General features: G+C 33.9%; 2 protein-coding genes across 3 annotated transcripts in view; one reads left to right on the top strand and one right to left on the bottom strand.

Moving 5' to 3' along the window:
• Positions 1-23,006, top strand: part of LOC108910423 (neurocalcin homolog) — an 84,169-nt gene that overhangs the window by 8,247 nt on the left and 52,916 nt on the right. The gene's annotated exons all lie outside the window — the stretch shown is intronic.
• Positions 861-3,152, bottom strand: LOC108910427 (endocuticle structural glycoprotein SgAbd-2-like). The gene is made up of 3 exons (XM_018715018.1): positions 3,127-3,152; positions 2,431-2,546; positions 861-1,199 (listed from the first exon to the last, which is right to left on the bottom strand). The coding sequence occupies exons 1-3, from the start codon at positions 3,136-3,138 to the stop codon at positions 944-946; spliced, it is 384 nt and encodes a 127-aa protein (XP_018570534.1). The 5' UTR covers positions 3,139-3,152; the 3' UTR covers positions 861-943.

The following is a 23,006-nucleotide window of genomic DNA, read 5'->3' as shown; positions in this document are numbered from 1 at the left end:
TTTTTCGAGTTAATATAGTGATTGACGAGACTTCTAAGGGATTTTATATTTGTTTAGCTCCAAAAAAAATAAGTACATTTTACTTTTATCACTAAAAAGATGTTTATCGAGGATGTACATTTGTTGTTTGTTGACGAGCTTCTTTCTTTCTTAGGAGGCCTTGGATTTCTATCGGAAAAGGGGCAGTCTGGAATAACACGACTTCAAAGAATCGGAGACACAATTATTAATTATTTATTAATTAGGCATGTCTTCTTTAATGTCAACTGGTAAAAGGCCCATGAAACTTGATTTCCATGAACTTGCCGCAGCTTTTTTTTTTAATAAACTTGATGTCTGGTTGAAAAGGTCACCATATCGGGTTTGGCATCTAAATTTACAGAATTACCTACGCTGTTAACTATTTTTACGGAATAATTGGTGTTTAGTAATATCTTCCTTTAAGAAAGACCTACTTTCACTGTTGTTACTGCATATACAAGGCGATTCAAAATTCAGTACAAAGAATTTAGCGGCGTATTTTTGGGGTCAAAATAAGACTTTTTTTCCTATAAACTTCGGTCCACACAAGGTTTTTATTTTTTTATTCCCCTGTAATTTTTAAGCAAAAAGGTATACTTGGTCGAAACGTTTCCGCGATATTGTCACATAAAAAACATATTATGTAGGTACTCGTGGTTATTTTACTCTAAACTGAACATTTTATCGTGAAAATTGTATATCCCCCTTCTGATTTGCCCCAATTAATTACGCCACAAACAGATCATTATGTCTCTCTTTAACGGCGACGGTTCTTGACTGTCATGGTAGGAACAAAGGTTTGGAATGTTTGGATGTACGAGAAGAAAGATTTGAAGACATAAAATTATAATTCTCTTTATTACTCATAACATACACATAAATTAAACATAAAACTCAATCGGCACCCGACATCTATCGGTTATTAGAACCTTCTTGCGGTTGGGGTGGCATCTTCCCGGGAGGGGTGAGCTGCAATCCACTCCAACGCCCTGAGGATAGCGGCAGGTGTTGGGGGTGGTGTAGGCACGTGGCTGCCTTGGGCTGCGAAGCCGTTCTCGTCCGCGACGTACTGAAGCTGGACGTTCTCTCCTTCAGGGGACTGGTACTGGAAGCCTCCTTGGGCATTCTGTGCCCCTACGCCACTTTCTTGGGCCGAAATTCCGTTCTCGGTATCGTAGCTGAGAAGTATTTGAGTTTTGTAGCGAGGTGTTACTCAGGGTTGCGCATTAGGGCCAGTTGGGGTTGTATTAGTGCCAAATGAGGCGAATTTAGCATTACAAAGTTTACAGAATTCAGAAAATATTATATTAAACATGTTCCTACAATGATTTAACTAATATATTTTTATTTGAGCTTTTTCTGTACCTGAAGAAAAGACGTTATTCAACTGGAAAGCACGCTTAGTGAACAGAAAAAATTAGGAAGCTTTAAGATGTGAAGTATAATGTTTATCCACAAAAAATTAATGAATTGTAGTGTAGTTTATTTAAAAAAGTCTTGTATTTTCGATTGTATAGTCTCAATAACAAAAGATGATTCAATCGCCTGCTCAATTAAACTGACCAAAATAGAAAACATTACTAATAAACAACTGTGGAATAATAAGTAGTAATAGTGTCATTCGAATTCGAATGACCTTTATTGTTACTGTATGTTAAAATTGGTTTTTCGAATGGATTTTTAACTTCTGTTTTAGTTAGTTCAAAAGTCTTTCACAAGATTTTTTATGAATTATTTTTGTACGAAAAGCAAAATATGAGATTTCAACATATTTTGATTAATTACATATTACAGTATAAGTATACTGAATAATGGTTATAAAATGGATTGACAATAGACGGTTTTAAGTAGGACATAGCTATATTTATTAAAATATCATTAGCTGTTATTTTTTCAACTCTCACTTGTCGCGATAGCCTTGAAATACATAAAATAGTCAATTTATTGAATAATATATTGCATAAAATTGTACTGTTTCTATAATTTTTATACCTGTATCATCCAGAATTGCCACAAAGTTGATTTTATATATCAGAGTTTTTAGATCGTTTATATGTTTCTCTTTAATTATGAATGCAACATTATTCTTTTATTTATCTAGTCTTTCAGTATAAGATTTTTGTTTAGGTACACATAATTTCACAAAAACCATCCTTGATTGGTTGATTTAATTTTAATTTTTTTTACAGGCACCTAAATACGCGTTAACTAAGATAGTTTCACGCAGAAGTAACAGCAATAACTCCCCCGCTCAATCACAAGGATTAGCCCGGAATCGAGGACTAGTGCGGGGGAGGGGCGGCATATTATTATCCATACAATGACATTATGAACTATCTGCTTTTATATTATTAAATAACGTATAATATAAAAACAGTTAGTCCCGCTGTGAATGTGATTAATGCTTACCCGTATTGGTAGGCGCCATCAGGAGAGACGTCGGACTCGAGGCGGAGAATTTGCGCTTGTTTTGGGTCGCCATTGTAAGCTCCATAGGCTACGGCTACCACGGCGGTGAAGACAACCTGAAAATGTCGTAAAAATACGTTTCAGTTTGGTAATTGAGTACTGATACACCGCACCTTCCCACACACAAAGTGAATCGTTCAATTTGTATAAGAATCAATATAATGGGAAATTGTTTTGAAATTTTTATTAACTATATTAATTAACTTGTTTTATTTTCATATTTGACAACTTTCCTTTCGAAGACTAACAACATACAAGGTGTTTTTTAATGGTAGAACTGCCGTATGCTTTGTCTGATAGATGTCAAATTTGACATGTAGAGGTAAAAGGGCCAGGTCAGTTTTATAATAACAATTCCAATGTTGACAGATTATTATTTTATCAAACATAAAAGGGCAAATTTATTTTTTTACTAAATTTCCTCTGTTTGTTTTTACTTTCATTCTTACGATTGCAGTAATATAAAAAAGGGCCATATGATTTGTCTAATACATGCTTACTGTTAGAGATAGACTAATCAGACTTATATCACTGTAAAACAATTTAAAAAAGTGAAACAAAAACAAAGTATAATGTTGCTAAGACAATTGCAGTAAAATTGCTAACAATTATCCAACCAGACGATCTTACACTCACCAGTTTCATCATCTTGAGCGATATGTTCGAATAACTGAACAATTATGATGATTTTTGAGAACACCTTAGTATTTATATGCGTTCAAATGCAAATCTATGTTAGGACATCATCTCTTAAAAGGTTACTATCCCCACTATATAGGTTACATTACATTTTCGATACGGTTCTCCATTACGTAGGTAATATATTAACTAAGTTACGACCAAGTGTCTCTATTTCCGCATAGCTACAGATTTTTTAATCGGACCTTTTCGAGGCCCCATCTTCGGAGATCACAGGGGTCGAATATTTGTTATGTAAGGCCTGCCTACAAGTTAGTAGTTAATGTGTTGGCTGGGTTGCAAACAAAAATCGAGTTCGTTTTTGTATGAGAAGTTTATAGGCATTTAATAGTCTCAGGCTTAATTATTATTCTCTATTACAATGCAATAATATTTGGAATTCAGTCATACCTCCTCCGCTTTTGGCTGTACAATTTTAGGACGTTGTTTTCTTGGTGTTCTGAATTCTTCCCGGAACGAATTGTCTCTTTGGGAGTCTGAATTATTGTGCAATTCCTTGTTCTCCACGAAAATGTGGTGTGGGTGGGGCTCGATGAAGATGATAAATAATACATTACTTAATTTCGTGCGGGGATATGACGTTAATGTTAGCGGCTTTGGATGGATGGAATTTCGCTTCATTAATAAAAAAAGTCGTTGCAGTCGTGTTCATTGTGGCATGCTGTATATTCATGGGAAACGGATATAAAATGAGATATTTGTCAAGGAAATGTGTTTAGTCGTTAAAGATTCGAAGGAAAGTCGATGGTCAAACAGAAAAATTAAACTAATTTGTTTTACCGAGTCTAATGAATATATAACTTTGCAAGGAACAAATGGTATTAATTTCGGAAATTTGCTAACATCGATGTTCTTCTTCAACATCCGATGGAATGATTACTTTGTTACTTTCATCGCTATTCGTCTATTTCCACTGGAAAAGTTTACTTTTTGCTATCGTTACACATCGTGATATACATGTTTGGGCATAGGTCGGGACTAGGGTTTCTGATTTCTCGGCCTATTTTTTTCTCGGGTCTCGAGAATTCTCGACTAGGAATTCTCGGGAATTTTCGAATTCTCGAGAAATTTCTAAAACTTAAAAAAGTCATAATTTTGGTATTGCAATGCGAAATATAAATATGCTATTATACTTAACAATCATCATTAACATTTATTATTTATTCAGTATTTTTATTAATTACTTATGTTTCTACTTCTACTAACAAAATTAAATTAAACTTTGAGTTTCTTATTAAAAACCTTTAACTTGTTTTTTTATTAAACACTCAATATATTTATGTTTATTTCAATGTTTTTGAATCGTAGTTTTCTTCCAATAATAATTATTAATAATCATTAATCATGTAGTCTTTTAATTAAATAAATAAGGAATTTAATTTAACCGAAAAAATCTTAAAAAAACAAGCTCTAATTTAAAGATACAGAAGCGTTCTTCCTATTAATTTATCACATCAACATTAGGTATCTGCTTATAATAAAATTTCTACACAGACTTATAACTAGGTACAATGTGATTCACTATATTTTGACCCCTTTTAACTTTTTTGCTTTAAGAGTTATAAAAAATGTGAAATACAAAAGTTGAACGATTTTTTATGAAATTTTCGAATATGATAGTAGAAAAACAAATGAAGTTCAAACAAAATGGCCGCGGATGTTAACTTTGTTAATTTAAATGGAACACCCTGTATATTTTTACACATTTGGATAGAACGTTCCCTGTCAGGCACAGTCATATATGGTTTGTTGGGTCCATCTCTAACAATAAGCGAGATAATATTAAAAAACGAAAAGGACGTTTTTTATTAAGAAAATAAAATATTTTGTAATTGTTGGACGTTTTTCGGGCATTTCTAAATCCTTACGTAATTGGAAAAAAGGCAGAAATGCCTGAAAGAGGTCTAACAATTACAAGATTTTCTTAATAAAAAACATCATTTCGTTTTTTAATATTATCTGGCCTATTATTAGAGATGGACCCAACAAACCATATATGACTGTGCTCGATAAGGAACGTTCTATCCAAATGTGTAAAAATATACTGGGTGTTCCATTTAAATTAACAAAGTTAACATCCGCGGTTATTTTGTTTGAACTTCATTTGTTTTTCTACTATCATTTTCGAAAACTTCATAAAAAATCGTGCAACTTTTGTATTTCACATTTTTTTTATAACTCTTAAAACAAAAAATTTAAAAGGGGGTCAAAATATAGTGAATCACCCTGTACATTAAAAAAAAATCATCAAAGTAAACTAAAGCCTTAAAAACTTAAAATAAATAAATCAAGGGCTGGTAGAGAAACCACTTTAACCGCTCAGTTATTTGTCGAGAAACGAATTGAACGCATGAACGAAACGAACACCAGTCAAGAACTTAAGACGCGCGTGATTTTTAAATTTCTCGATTTCTCGATTTCTCGACACTTTTTTCTCGTCTTGAGTAAGGCCAGATTTCCCGGGAATTCTCGCTTCGAGAAGTCTCGACCAGAAACCCTACTTGGGACATTAGTCCACAGATCATCCACAATATCATTTTTGACACCCGATAATTGTTGTTTATTTATGCATTTATCGGACTAGATAAAGTTTACTTTTTGTTTCGATGCCTTTCTAAAAATTAATGCATATTTCTCGGCCAACTATTCAGTGAATTTTAGGTGTGTAAAGAAAATGAATATTCAAACGATTTATTTAATCAGAAGATACGAATAATAACACGAATTCATTAAGTAACACAACAATTTAAATGGGTAGCATTTTTTTATAGCTCAGGCCATATTTTTGACTAGTTTATGTCTCGTTTTTGTTATTTAGCCCGACATGTTTGTTTAAGGCCGTTTTTCGGCCTCATAACTAGGATTATGCAAGATATGAATATGGATGTAGGATTTTTAAAGTTATCTCCCAGATGTGTTACCACATATCATCCACATAAATTTACGAAAAAAGAAGGATTTTAGGAAAATTATAGATTTTATTTTTAGTTCATAACGACAATATAAACAGGTAATTTTTATTGGTTTCATATTTTAATGATTGTTTTTCTTTGCCATGAATTACGATTAATTAGATACTAGTATATAACTTGGACTGTGTCAGGTTTGCAAATTTGGAGTTTAACAGATTATATTATGAAATCAAGAAAATTATGAAAAAACACGCTCTTATTTGTTACACAAATCAATATACCTACTAGATATTTTGCTAAAATAGCATATATGTTTCAAGATCGTTTTTGCTATTAATTATGCTAAAAACATTTACGAAACTGTAATTTTCAGACAAAATTATTGTTTTATGTGATGAAATTTGCATTTGTGTCGTAACGATATTGCATATTTCTTAGATTATTTCATTTTAAGTGCAGTTTTAGCCATTACAGAATTTGGCAACTAAAATTATGTCACCGCGAAAAATTATGTATACGTATGTACGTTCTTTACGTCGAATATATTTATACATTTTTTAAAAAAATTGCGAGTATTTAAAGCTTACACTTTCTATAACGGATGTTTCTAATAAGAACAAGAACAGGAAATGACTTCATTGGATGGTAATTAAAATAAAAAGTGTACATGTTTTCGAAAAAACGTCAACTACGAACAAACAAATACGCTTATTTTCATAATTCCACGATTTCTATCTATTTTTTATGGGGATTATCGAATTTTCGGCATTCTATTGGTTATTTATGATATTAAGCAATATTGTAATATATTTACTCATTTGTAAAAATTTGCATCTAATTTGAATTATCAGCTCGATGTTCCAGATATGTCGATATATCTACGTCCGCTGATTGTGAGGCTTGCGTTAAAAATTATTGCCTATTGGGCTATTATGGAATTATTCGAAAAGTCATGGCTGAACCGTCGTATCCAACTGCAAAGTTCAGTCTGTCAGCGTTAATATCAACACGGCGGTTTCCGTCATTATGAAATGTTAGAATTTATACACTCATAAATTAGAAACATTGCAAAACTTTCGTTTTTTCAATGCGACATTCTCGGACCAGACAGAATTTTGTTCGAGTAAAAGTCACTCCTAAATTCGACATGTCCGGAATATGCTCGACGACAGCTTTATAGAATGAAGTTAATGTTTAGCTAACGAAGAAAAATGTGTCTAAAATATATATTTTTTATTCGGAGATACTATCTTTGCTAGATTTATACAGTCACATACAAAATAATTCGTCGAGGGATATATTTTTTTTCAAATTAAATGTGAGTAAGTCTCTCTAAGTGAAAATCATGGTCCCTATATTTTATTTACTTTTCTCTTTTTCTACCGACGAGGCAAATATTAGCCTAGCCTCTCCCGATAAGCGAAATAGCCGCGCCAAACCTAGTCGAAAAGCTTCAATTTCCTCTTCATCCCCTTCCAGACGGCTGGCAAACAGCTAGCCGCCGATTATCTTTAATGTAAACCTCACGGGCGTTATTTAAAAATATTGACGGGCGACGAGACGGTCGTGGGACGGCGGGAGGCGTGATCGAAGCCGCCTGCGATCTGTGGCCGTCGATTCGGGGGCTTTTGGGGCTAATTTGTGGTTTTGGCAGTGACGTCGAACCTATGGAGGTAATTAGGTATGGGGGGACAAAGCGGGACAATGAGGGAAATTGCTGGTTACGGCAACTGGGGTATTAGAATCTTGTAGTCCAGTCACTGATTGGTAGCCATTTTGGCTACCAATTTTTTCGGATTGAATGGATTGAAGTAAAATTTAAACTGTAGATAGGGAATGCCACCCCTTCCAGAGGGAGGGAATTTTTTTATTAAAAATAACCTCATGATTCGATAGAGAGACAAAAAATGTTCTATAAGAATTTTTTGTACAGTCAATACTTTTTGAGTTATTTGAGCCTAAACATGTTCGTTTTTAGTCCAAAAATGCATGTTTTTGAGCCATTTTTCGCGAATATCTCAAAAAGTTTTATCAAAAAAATGATCATAAGCAAAAATGAAGGTAATTAAATAGCAAAGAGATTGCTTTTTTTATTTTTGTAGATGGTATAGAACCCGAGTTATGACTCCCAGAAGTTGAAGTCAATTTCGAAGATAGCTATAATCGAAACGTTCCACGTCCTGTAACGGAAAAATTAAAGGTTTTTCGAGGAAAACTTATACAGTGTGTTCCTAAATAAGTGTCGCAACGGAACACTGTATATTCCTCTTGTAAAAAGAAACATTCTTTTCCTCATCCATTTTTCTCTCCGGGCTTTCGTTTTCGAGATACACGGTGTCAAAACTTTAATTTTTTTTTTTAATTTTTTGCCAATATCTTAGGAACCGTTTGAACTACAGGACTGAGTTTTTGTACACGCATTACCACTATTAATAGCCACTTTTTTGCACCCTTCTCGAATTCATTGAACGTGCCAGTGGTGGAGATTTTAAGGTATTGTAAGGGTTTTCCCCCCCCCCTAACTTTTACACCACTGGGAAAATTGATATTTGACAGCAAATTCCGAAGCGCCAATTAATTTTACACAGAAAGAGTTCTCTTGGTTCATTGCTCTAAAGTCAACCGTTTTCAAGAAAAAAATTACATTTTATGAACAAAAACAAACATTTTGCTAACGTTTGGAAAATCTTTTGTAATTCAAAAAATAGATAGTAATAATTAACAAGTTTAACGAAATTCAACAACATTTGCCACAAGTAGCTATTAATAGTGCTTATGTGTGAACAAAAGCTCAGTCCTGTAGTTCAAACGGTTCCTAAGATATTGGCAAAAATCTGAAAAAAAGTTTTGACACCGTGTATCTCGAAAACGAAAGCCCGGAGAGAAAAATGGAAGAGGAAAAAATGTTTCTCTCTTCAAGAGAAATATACAGTTTTCCGTTGCGACACTTATTTAGGAACACCCTGTATAACACCTATTAAATATATAAATATTTCTTTTGCTTTTGAATAAAATTTTTCAATTTTTTAAAAAATCGCCTTTTTTTAAATATTTCAAAAACTAACGAAGTTATAAAAAAATTATAGAATAAGAAATTGTAGGTTTTTTCTTACTGAAAAATTTTATTTTTAAAAAATATTTGTAGGACAAAATTTGACTGAAATTAATCGCATATTTTCGGTAAAATTTTCGGAGTGGGTAAATTACCATCATTTTTGTGTATTTTGGACTTTTTTGCAATGCATGCAATGTATGGTTCACGTTCTGGCTACAATTGTAACAATTGTCCTCCAATTTTGGATCAAGGCGAAGCGGAAGATAGTGATGAAAATATAAATATTTTATTGTATACACCTGTAAAAATAGCAGACCATTTTTAAAATATTTTATACATCCATTTATATGTACCAATATAATTTTTTTTTATTTGATATTAATTTAATAAAAAAATATTAAGAATAAATTCACATATAATTTTTAAGAATTTTTTTATAATGGCTAGGGTTTTTTATGAAGGATAGGTCTTCTATAAGAGTTTTTTGGGTGGCTGAAAAGTTGCAACATATCATAGATCATTTGAAAACCAATAAAAAGTTTATAATTATTGAAACACAAAGCAAATACAAAACAATAGGTACCTACGCAAATTAAATAATGCAAATAGAGACATGTATAAGAGTAATATGTTGTTAAAACTAATTAACTGTGAAAAATTATTTGTCAAAGGATTATTTTATTATCATTCTACAAATTAACAATGGCGAAATGACCTCCACTTTCCATTTTTAAATAAATAGCAACACTATTACAGCAAACAAACCGACTGAATAGTGTACAATACCAAATTTAAGTAGCAGATATAACAGAACTCATTTTTTAAATTTTATGATGCTTCTTCAAAGATTAAAGTATTTTATACAAGCGACGATTATATCAGGAAATTTCTTAAAATCAAAATAACTACCAAGACCAACTATAAAAAAATTTAAATTCTCCAATCCCAGTTTTTACTAACCACGATCATTCCCGTCACCCAATGTTGCCAACCTCTAGAACGCAAATTTCTTCATGACGATCTTTAAAATTCGTCACATTTCGTCACCCGCTGCAAATTTGAAATTTACTGCATGTTCTTTATATAAACGGATTATAAAACAGATAATAAAATGTACTAAAAAAATAAAATGCAGTATTTTTATTAAGAAATTTGAAATAAAACCGCTATAATCACTCTATTAAAAGAAATTAAATATATAAACTTGAAACAAATAATAATAACAGTTTGAAATAGAACAAAAAATTAAAGCCACTTTTCCTATAGTTATATTATATAAAAAGGAATGATATTTAAGCTTAAAACTAATTAAAAATTGCTTTAGTAAAAACTGCACAAAAAAGTAATGTGTAACTCAATTAATTTAAATTAAATAACCGGNAAAGGATTATTTTATTATCATTCTACAAATTAACAATGGCGAAATGACCTCCACTTTCCATTTTTAAATAAATAGCAACACTATTACAGCAAACAAACCGACTGAATAGTGTACAATACCAAATTTAAGTAGCAGATATAACAGAACTCATTTTTTAAATTTTATGATGCTTCTTCAAAGATTAAAGTATTTTATACAAGCGACGATTATATCAGGAAATTTCTTAAAATCAAAATAACTACCAAGACCAACTATAAAAAAATTTAAATTCTCCAATCCCAGTTTTTACTAACCACGATCATTCCCGTCACCGTTACCATCCCCTTGCATTGTTCGCATCAATGAGCACGTCGCCTCTCGACTATCTCGAAGATACAAGTGGCTACTGACGCCCAAACAATGCCCTACGGATGACGTCGCTGCGTCACATAAGCCTTGTGCCTTTCTTGTGCAAGCAAGGCACAATGCAAACTTTATCGGTTCGTTTTGACGTTCAATGAACGTGAATAGAATTGCGTCGGTCGCTCTCGCTGCTAGACAAAGGGTAAATAGATTTGATTGGGTATTATGAAGGTGTCGAGGAGATCCTTATATGTATTCAAATTTTTAAGGTAGAGGATAACTTGGATTGGCGTTTTTTTGGAAAATGTGGCGCGGCTTATTGTGTAACTGTTTGTTTCCCGTGGACGGAAAATATAATTTCTAAAATTACTATAATAAATAATAGCTGACAGACCTGTCCAAATACTGGATATCCGGCAAAATTTATTCGAATTTCAAATGAGGATTACAAAACCACTTGAATATAATTTTATTATAATATATGCTGGATTATAACAGGCCAGATGTTATTTTTTATGTTCGATATTACGATATTTCGGAAATGTTTATTAGATATATCCACTATTAGTCAAATAATTAACTATTTATTGCTGCCCTTGTAGTAGGAGCATTAGAGACATGCAACTCCTATAACTCTCTCCCTGTTATCAAATATATTGCTTAATTTTCGTGGGATATTAACTTGAAGTTTTAAAAAAATTAAATATAACCGACTCCATTCGTAATAAACTGAAATTCTCGATACCAGTTGATTTGTAAATTTCTTAGAGAATGTGCATTGCGAAATTGTCAATTATAAAATCTGGGTAGGCGACGGCGAATACCACAGCAAAGGAGTGGCTGGCAAATATCGGATGCGCTTGGTTTTACAGTAAATTTCCAGAAAATGAGATATTTTGTTCATTATGTTTAAGTATGTCAAGACAGAAGCAGAACATCGTAAACTAATAAATAGAAAGTGTAACCAATAAGTTCTAGAATATGCAGGACAAGTGAAATCACGTAGATTTTCCTCTGTAGAGTAAAATTGGCATTCGTTGTATTTTCCGAAGCAGAATTATATTTGAGGAAATAAAAAATGCTCCAAGATGAAGATGAAACGTATTCGGAAATAGACATTTAGCCGAATCGATTACTCTGGATGTTACTTCTGACCTTAAGCTTACAAAAGACAGGGAGATATCGTAGGGGGGAAAATTGAGAAAAGGAAATTACAAATTGGCCCGAAAGATCAGACGGTCCCGAAAGAAAACTTAATCACGATTTCCAAGTTCCAGGATGCCCTTACGTTCTTGAAGTCGACTCCGGTAATACACCAAGAAGGAATCTGAGTGGTAACCTATAACCTTTTGGAAGAAATCTCGATAATTTCATTAAATATAATTCATATATTTTCTTGTCAACGAGCTTGTAAGAAGAATTAATTCCAGTCACGTCCGTGATTGTTACTCTCTTCCATTTACTCGCAGTCGAAGACTAAATTGGCAAATGTAGATTTATAATAGAGATACAACTCGGCGCATTGTTTTTGCGACGAAATCGGTATGTCGTACTTATTTATAAGCTTTAGATTGATCAGACCTTCAGTTTAATCATTCCTCGATAATGGCGACTTAGTGAGTGAAACGCATTGTAAGTTGCAGTAGTCGCTGTGTCAAGATTTTAACTAAAATAATCTGCTTAATTGGAAACTGCCAAAACTGTACAGTACGGTCGTTTTTATAAGTGAAATTTTCTATAAAATTTTATGGAAACATAAGTTAAAGATGATAAATATCATTTTTTAATTAAAAAAAAACAAATGAACCCCAAATAGCGAATTTTCTGTGCAACGTGTGCACATGCGGTAAAAATTTTATACGCGAAGGGAATGAGTGTAGGTGATATATAACCTATAAAAGGGCATGTAATTTTGACCATCCTAACGACAAATTAACGCAAACCACTCTGATTTACATGAAATATAAATGATAATAATTTTGGGCGACTAGAAGTATACGAATATCTCGTTTAAAGAAAGGGGTGTACTATCGAATATAGGCTGATCGAATGGAAATAAATGGCAGAGTCACCTTGGGCTTGATTCTTATCAGCAGATCGATGGAGTGGTCTTACCCCTAGCATGCAACCCTATCTTATTAGCCTCGCTGCAAACTGCTTTTTAGGTGAATTTAGCGCCCTTATAAAAGCGTACATGGTGAGTTATTCGCGTCGTTCTCCACTGCTCGAAAAATTTCAGTGTCTTACAGGCAGATTGCTTTCGTTGTGTGATATTTCAAGCTTATGTTAAAGTTACCAGGGAACTTCCAAATCTTTATCATTGCCTGCATTACCATAGGGGGAGGCCATTTTTAACAACTGCTGTGACTTTTTGTTGTTTATTTGTTTTGTTTTGAAATTTTTTTATCGTGCTGCCACTTCCTTTGATGTTTTTTGTCATAAAACTCCATTTATCTTGAAAACGGTTCGTGTTAGAGCTTTTGATGATGCGTATCTTTTTGTGTAGCAAACATTAGCGGTTTAAAATATACTTCAAAATGCCAATTTTCCCGGAGTCGTAAAAACTAGGGACAAAAGAACTTCTCGGAAGCCTAAAATCGCTGCAACTGTCATATAAATAAAAAATGAATTAGCGCTGAACAGTAGCTTACGTTAATGACAATACGTGTACAAAATTTGAGTTCTGTATCACAAACGGTTCCTGAGATATCGTCAAAAAACTGAAAAAAAATATATATTTTTTTTGACACCCAATATCTCGAAAATACTTCGCTTGCGGACTCTGTTTACTTTTTCGCTTCTAGTATCGTGTACTTACAGCCGTTTCAATTTGCGCTATTAATATATACACCCTGTATATATTTTTTTAATCCAAAGAATTGTTCTTCGATGACTTGTTTCAATGCTTGACCAAGTACACACCCCGTATCCAATGCATCCATAATACTCTACCAACGCTATACCTACTGCATCGACTGTAAATTGCATTTTAATTAAAAGTGTGACAAACCCACGCCATCTGTTCGTCCTTATGAAAAGATCGGTATTAATTCAACTAGCTGGCGAAAATAAACATATCGGACCGAAAATGAATTCCGCTCTACGCCAGTATTATGCGAGGGTGATTGATGAGCGTGCGAAAAAGTCAGGTCGCAGCAGTGTTCCATTATGTCCACTATATATCACGCTGATCATTGGAAATGTGGTTAATCGGGGGGTATGGAAAAAATTTACAGGGTTTATCCACTAAAATTTAGGAAGGAATAGAACAGTTCGGATTTACTCAACTTTTTGGTTTTTAAAGGAGTCCACGCACGTTAAGATTGTCGCGCGGGCAAATTGTATCGTGTGTGGGTGCAGAGGAATGAATAAAACCATGTGTTAGTCGACAAATTTGAATTTATATAGGACAACCTATCTCACCGTCGTTTTTCTTTGTTTGGAATGTATTGTTGTAACATTAAATATGACATTAATGATCATAACGAAATAAATAGTACATATATAGCCTAACAAAATTTCGTCAAGTTGTACGTTTTCTTGAGAAATGTAAGGTTAACAAATAAAGCGATTTATCAATATTTATGTGTTATATATGTTAAAATATACCTAAATTTATAAGTTCAACTAGTTGCGTAATTTTGTGAAATCAAACTTTAATTTGGTGGCTTGCAAATGCAAATTAAAATGTCGCCGAGGTAGAGTTGACTTGGATAAAAATAAATTAAGCGTATGAGTGTGATGAGTCATCGAAAGCTTAATTGATGAACACATACAGGATGTTTACGAGTTTCGTGATTTATTTTTAATTAGAGATAGGTCTTGATGAAAGAGGCAGATTAGTAAAAAATTAACTTAATAAAAGTTGTCCGGAAATGATTGTATGTTTTTTCGATCCGAAAAGATATCAAGAAAGCAATATTCTGCTGATTTGACCCTCACAGAGTGACGGGGAAGTCAGTCAGGGAATATTTTACTGTTTTATACATCCATTTTCTAGTTATTTTTGTACTTTTATTCTTGTTCATGAAAAAAAGCACCATGTGACAGTTAAAGAGCAATAATTAGTAGGTCTCAATCCTCGACAGGCTAAAAAAGATACCGTCCGAAGACAACCTCACAAATTACGGTAACATAGCGGCGTCACGACACCGAATTGGAATTTAATTAAGCTCCCAACTTGTGACAAATGCCATTAACACAAATTTCCAACAGCCTCACAACTGTGGTGTTGAATTTTCTTGACAAATCGAAAGATAACACGCGAAACTATCGTCCCTATTACTCGAGCAAGTCCGGAATTGGTAATAAAAAGAAATTAAATGAAAACAGAACCGATAATATTAGTTTTCAGTCTAACAACTTCCACAAAAGTCTGAGTCTGTTTTTCAGTTCCACGAGCTTAAATTTGTCTAGGAAATAAAAATCATACTAATTCTACCCGATTTCCTTAAATCTCCTTTATTTTCTATAGGACTGAGGTCTGGGGAAGTTGCTGGTCGTGGATTGTTTGAATTTGTGTGGCAACTCGCGTTGTTTCGCCGCAAATGGAATTCGTTGTTCGTTTTACTGGATAGTTCAAATAAAACTTTAAGACCACGTCGGAGCGGCTCGTCCTCGAAGGCCAGCCCCAATTTAATTTTAAAGACGCAAGGAGGTAGGGTAGTAAAGCCTTTAGTGCCAATAAAACCTTTCATGAGCGACGGCTTGGAAAATGCGAATATCAAACTCTTTATGTCAGGTTATAAAAGGCATCGTTAACGCTAATGATCCATCGATCGCGAAAAAGGGGTTACAGTGGTTGTAAATTGGGTAGTTCTTAGAAAAAAAAATAGTTTATAAACTTTATTAAAAGTGTCAATGTGATTTGGTGAGTGAGATATTTGTTCCTTTTAATTATAGTATATTGTATGTAGACTTACATTTGACTAGCCACTGTTGGCCGGTGTAGAATCACTGTTAAAAACCTCCGAAAACGACCCCTTACGTCGTAGGGAAAACGTATTGGATGCAAAAATCGATAGCGATGTTTACAGGTAGTTACAATAAAAACACGCTATGGTGATCGGTTATTTGCGATTGTAAATTTTCACTTGTCTAAATCCTGTCTTACACAAAAAATCAATTTGACTGAGATCTGGCGATCACGATGGCCATTCCCTTTACATAAATGAGTTAAACTTCATAACATTGCTTTGCGGAACATTGTTTTACTCACAGACCTGTATTTACATAAAGAAAATTAATTGTATTGGGTAACTGTGGTTCGCACCCCTTGGCGACTTATTTTTAACATAAAAACCAACGGGCTGAAATATTTAAAATCATCCGCCGAAATCCGCAACGTTTCTGAGAGACCAGGCGAAAACCCTGAATATTTATTAGTCCATTAACTTCATTGTAGCTTTTGAATAATTCGGCCGACGCTTGAAACCGCAGCTCAAGGAGATATGCCTGGCCTGGATATATATTAGTTCCAGGAGGGGGATGGAAGCAGGCCGCGGTGGATTTGCGAGCGTATTCACTCACGGTTTAGCTCGATATTTATATACAGCGTCTCTCAAAATTTTTACATTTAGGTTTAATCGTGTTCATGGTTTAACGATTTATTTATTTACCTCTGTATATATTTTCCATAAACTCAAATTTTTGTTTCTGTATTACATCGTGAAAGAAAAATGTACAAAAACATTCGAAATATACATTCAAATAACAACAGAAAACATGTCAAGCTTTATCCTGCTTACGACAGAAACAAAGCCAAAGTAGTTTTATTAGAAAATATGGGAAAATCAGAAGGAAACTTAGATGAAAAAATGTATAAAGGCTTGCCAAGGAGAAATTCTTCAACAAAAACTTTGTAAAACATGTTTTTCTTATCGGAAATTAGAGAAGCAGCTGCTCGAAACATGTCTTATTTGTCCTAACTAATGTTTTTTTAAAGTTTATTCAACATTTTAAAATTCTGTACCTATGAAAAATAATGACGTTGTTGCCTCATCGGGGTTTATTTGATGAAAAAATCTCATACATTCGGTCACAATAGCTGCAACAAGAGTGTTTAAAAGTAAAAATGTTCTGTTTAAAATAAAAAATTCTGAATTTTTGTAAAGAACTCGCTGCGTGTTTTAGGTATATCTAATGATTCTATAAAGATCTTTTATAACGTCTTTTTCCAAACATAAAATTTCACAATACCGTGTATATATGAACTACTAACTTGCATATATCAAGCGCTTACTATAATTATAACAAAGTAAATTAAAGCTCGTAATATTTTAAATTATAAATATATTAGTAATCGAGAGAATGGCGAATGCGCTAGGGATAAATTGTTAATACATTACCATGAATTTAACATTACTAAACATCCCAAATCTGCCTCTAAATGATCTCAATTATGAAATAGTGACAAATCACTATAAGATTAAATAAACATAAATGAATACAAATGAAAAAATAAGTAGGTTCACTAATCTACTATTTTTTTTAATATATAAAACGTTATTTCTACTTTAAGAATAAAATAAAGCGGTACAAGTCTTGTTAAGGAAAACTTCACGCAAGTCTTGTCCTGATTAACCTAATTCCTTAGATCGTAAGCTGCTTATCCTTGTTACAAGGAAACAAACGGGATCCTTGCAATATTACTGACTTAACCGCGATACTTTTTTACAGATTTTTTGAGAATAACATGCCATACATAATTTTTTTTCTATAAACTACGGTCTATCATATTGCTTTTTATTAGGGTTATGAGTGTAAGTGAGATATAACCTTGAAGATATATTATATCTTAACCAATAGCTTTTAAAATATGAACAGTGGTATGTTGGTACTTATATCATGAACATTGATGAAAGTAAATTAGCACTCACAGAAAATTGGGATTAGAGGAAATGTCGAAAATTTCAATAGAGAAATGTGAATTGGCATAATAAAAATTTATGGATTGGAGAAATATAAAACTAAATCTTTTTCCTATTGTTCAAATCAAATTAATCTTCTACCTTCTCTTCTGTTTATTCAATATTAAGATTGACTGTATACAAATATGGTATTAACATATCGACATATCCAAAATTACGTGCATTTTTTAAAAAGGAATGGTAGATCTAGTTTGCTTTGCTGTAATTATTTATTATAAAGTAAGAGCAAATAAACTCTAATGCGATTTATTGAAGTTATTAGTTTGCTATAACTAACAAAAACTGATACCAATAAAAAATTACTTTGTACAGCAATTAAGTAAATATGGATTTCTGTAGACGTGATAAAGTGGTACCATAGAAAAATTAAAGGTTAAAAGACATGAAATTTGCAATAATTTTTTTCTTGAAGCAAAATTTGAACTACCTTCGCACTAAAGACGGACTTTTGTCAAAATTTTCTAAATTACCCTTCGACAAGTTTCACCCCCGGTATATCCAGTGTTTTCCAGGCCACCCTGTATAATTTTCCGTTTTTTTCTTTTTAGCCGCCGGGTAAAATTTCCCCCGCAGGCCCACGCCGTCCATCCTCATTCTGTTTATCTTTAATTATGAGGGCATGTTAGTCGACGGCGTTTATTGTTTCGAGGTCCGAACAAACGGGCCGGTTCCTAAATTAATTAAAATCACGCGTGCGGACGCGCGATACATTGTTACGAGTGCCTTTCCAAACCGGCCGATGGAAATTTATGAAAGCGCGAAAGGTCCGCATTAGTTGCTACGCGAAAATCGAAAACGAGCGCTGGAATCCGCTTTGTGTGCCGTTCGTGGTCGGGACACGAAAATTTTAATATACAGGGTGTACGCACGAAGTCAGGAATAAATGATGCCCCTCTCAATGTACGTTGCAGGAAGCTAAGATATGATTTCTGTGCGAAATTTCCATGTTCGGGAAATTTTTCGGTAAATTTACTGGAAAAAATACGTTTTCTTGGAAATTTGCGATTTAAATGTACACCGTGACCACGGTTAGGGCGAATAAAGGGAACACATGACAAAATGTTTTGATTATATTTAAAATAAGGTTACAATCTGTCATATTTATTTCATATTTCATCATAATAATTAATAATTAAATTAAATACACATTGGCTGTAAGACCTATATTCATATACCTCTTTTTTTCTCATCCATTTTAGCGCTCACGAATTTATCTTAAAAGCTGCCACCGCCTTCCTGGCTAACTCGATCCTTTTATCAATTTGAATATTTCAAGCAGCTTAACAATATCGGCCGTAACTTCCTTTCCATTAGAATTTATTAGTTCGCCATTAATCCAGGCCATAATCATCGAAGGGGCGCTACCTCCTCTTTTGTGCGATAGATTGTAATAATAACGAGCAAAGTTAAAATTGCTTTGTGGCAACGTTGTACTTTGTTGCTTCCTTTAAAATGATTTCGCTCTGTAACAAAGTATTAAACGTTTTTATTAGTGTTATATCGATCCTGGCCTTTCCTTCTGCTCCTGTTTTCTATAAATAACATTAATTTAAAAGCATGAAATTGAATATATGTATAAGATCACTATATTTAAATTTATAGAAATGGCGGAGTCGCCAGTGTTCACCTAGTAGATATAAATCTATCTGTTTATGCCCTTTTTTCGTAACAATTTGTAATATTCAGTATTTCAATCATACAATGAAAACGAAACAAAACCATTTTCAGGAACTGCGTCAAGATTGTAGAAAAACGCTCAGACCGTCGATTTTAGATTAAAGTGGGACATTCTTTGCTGGTATTTTTGACTCCGCCACTTTCACCCCCAAGCAAGGGTAAGCATCACCCCAAAATATTTAAATGGCATTGGGGGTTGAGTAATATTTACAACAGACTTTAAATTTTATAATTCCGCCCAATACTTATTAAGAATTTTTATTTTAAGGTTGAAACTTATGTACAAACAATTAGTAACGGTAAAAAGGTCAGTCATTCGAGTTAAGTACGCCAATGGTATAAATTTAGTATTTCTTGCGTTACATTGGTTTTTGGCGATTTGTTATCACTTTCGTAAAAAAAAAACAATTGTAAAAAACAGAAATGATGCTATACACACACAATGAACATAAAATTAGTGGATTCCAAATTATTTTCTAGTATTATTTGGAAGCGTTGGTTGGTAGTTTATTTAATTGTGTTCTTGAAAATTAAACACTATGGTTTATTCCATTGCGGAAAGGGTAGATATCATTTCGCTTTACTTTATGAACAATAAATGTGCGAATAGAACAGCTCAGCTATTTAATGAACAACATCAAGATCGACATGTCAGGAGGAAGTATGTTCTAGAGTTAGTAAAATAATTTCAAGAGGCAGGGAACGTAGCCAATAAAATACGAGAAATTGAAAAACCTATAGTTAATGAAGCTAGTGAAGTTGCAGTTTTGGGACAAATTCATCGTGATCCTACATTAAGTACGAGGCAGCTGGCATTTGTGTCTGGGATCAGTCGAACTAGCATACAAACCTTTTTGAAGAAGAATAAATTCCATCCATACAAAATACATTTATCCAGGAACTTCATGAGGATGATTATGACCGCCGTTTGCAATTTTGCAAAATAATGAGTGAGCGAGCAGGGAACGATCTAGTTCCTTTTTAACATCTGTTTTTCTGATGAATGCAGTTTTCTCTTGAACGGGACGGTAAATCGTCACAATTGCCGCTATTGGTCCGATTTCAACCCATGAGTTTTTCACGAGATGCATACACAGCAACCGAAATTTATGACCTTTTTAACAGTCTTTTACTTCAATAGCAATGTGGCTTCAAACATTGTTTCTACAACCAAAAAAGGTTTATACAACTCTTTTTCTGACTAATTTTTCACGGAATTTACACATTTTTTTATATCTGTCATTACTGACATATTTGTTTAGCAAACCATCAGTTATTTGTATTGTTTTAATTTTACTGTTTCTTTTGGAACATTAAACTGTCAAGCTCAGTACAAAGTTAATTTTATTCTAGCAACCGAACGAAAACAAGCGACTTTATGACAACAATAAATAAATGAAGTAAGAACCACAGATATTTTTTATTTTGGCAGTAATTGAGACATTTGCGTCGACTTGTAAAGCAAATGGTTGAATATTGATTGACATGGATCGTAGAAATGGATATTCGGCTTTGAGTAATGTGTTCCGATCAATTTTGTATGTGTAAAATAACGAACACTATTCAATCATGTACGAGCAGTCACAAATTTAACATGATGTGGGTGGCTTCGCGATTACTCGCCGCGACGTTCTATTGTTCTCGTTTTGGCAGCCCCAACACTCGCATAAATAAGTATGTTTGAAATATAATAAATTAATAGTTATTTTTGATTCTACGTTGCAGAGTACAGCTAATTCAATCGTATCATGTTCACCCACTTCAACAAACAAATCAATTTTTTGCACGGAACATCGGGACACCCTGTATATTCCATGCCTGCAACAAACTGAACTTGTTATGCATTCCTACTAATTTTAATCTACTCCGTAAGCAACCGGTCGCCATCCCCAACGACCAGCGAGCCGTGAAATCATCTTCATTAAAGTACCGTTTCCGGGGGAGCGATCGATGTGCCGCCGCCGCCGCCGCCGCCGCCACCGTCGTGCATGGCTGGCCAGGCTTGCATGCCGCCGCCGCACGCCCGCGAGTAGTCTTGTGTGAATAGTCGTTCCCCATATGCTTTGCAGAGGGCACAGGATACTGCGGTGCATCCCGATGGTGCCGTCGTCCTCCCGTCGCGCCCCATTTGCTTAGAGACCCATGAAGAGGTCGTTGTATGTCGTCCTGGAAGTCATAATCAGCAGGTTATAGAGTATTTAGATAATAATTATTTCGTATTCACATGACGTACCTTTTATGCGAGAAAAACAAGTGAATTGTGTTACCGACAAACTTCATTATCGCGAAGTATGCTTTAGTAAACCGCGTGAAACAATCGAGCTGCCCAGGGAGATGCTAACAATGGTTCTCCTCACAATGCTTCGTTGTCTGTCGGAATTGTATTTGCGTAGAAAATGGCGTCGCCTTCTAACATGGACGTCATAATCCCAATCGAGATGTAGTCGATTTTGAACAATATTCATCGAAATCAAAATTTAATTGACAGTATAAAAATCTTATAAATATTGTTAATTAATTGTCAAATAAATAAATTAATAAATGAAACTTACCTATCTTGTAAAATAAAGTTCAAGCTTTAAAATGAGATGTCCTGCGTCTCATAATTCGTCCAATAGAACCAGAGATATGGTAAAATTGATACGCGCGGAGACGGAAAATGTAAGATATTTCCATTCAATTGCAATAACTTTGGTTAGATTTAATCTTTTTTAATTTTCAAAAAAGTTTATGTTTGTTATGACAAAACGTAACTATAAACGCATAAAAAATTGTACTAGCTATAAAAATAAACTTTTTACAGCCATTTAAGCATTTAATTTATAATAACAAATAAACTGACCACTTTCAGTTTTTGCGACCAAGTTTTTTGGATTCAGGAGGTCAAAATACATATGAATAAGTTGTTTGCAGCCGTGGCACTCTGATTGGCCACGGAACCCTATCTGGCTCCTAGAATATTATATTTAATAGAGGTCTGGTTCAATTATTCGTAATAATAATAAATCAGGACCTTTTTAAATTACCATAAAATACTTTATAAAATATAGATTAGCCGTTTATTATTCAATGTAGGTAACGACATCGTAAATGTCACTATATTTCTTCTGTAATTTTATTGGACTTTCCTCATTATATGTGTTATAGATCGGTATGGTGAAAAATGTTATATTAACAATTTATACAATTATAGCACTGTTGATTATATGTGTAGTTTATGTAGAAAAAGTAGTTAAACAGTGGGGCTACCAACGCACTTCAAGGTCACTCCAGGCTGCCACCGGGCTGCCGCCATCCGGAGCTGGCACCAGGTCTCCAGCAGCAGCTCCAAGGTCACGCTGAAGAAGTGTCAGTGGGGTGCGGGGGTGGGGGATCTGGATTGCAGAAGAAGAAGCCGGGGTCCGTCATCGGCAATGACCAGGAGGTCTGCATCGAGGAGCGTGACGTCAGAGGCGGCACCAGGTGCGTGCATGAGCAGCGGCGGGGGGGCAGCGGGGTGCAGGTGCACGCACCTGGTGCCG

The sequence above is a fragment of the Anoplophora glabripennis genome, unplaced genomic scaffold (assembly GCF_000390285.2).
Source record: "Anoplophora glabripennis isolate ALB-LARVAE unplaced genomic scaffold, Agla_2.0 scaffold252, whole genome shotgun sequence".
Lineage (NCBI taxonomy): Eukaryota > Metazoa > Arthropoda > Insecta > Coleoptera > Cerambycidae > Anoplophora > Anoplophora glabripennis.
Note: the sequence above shows the minus strand (reverse complement) of the source record. Positions and strands in the feature narration are given on the sequence as shown.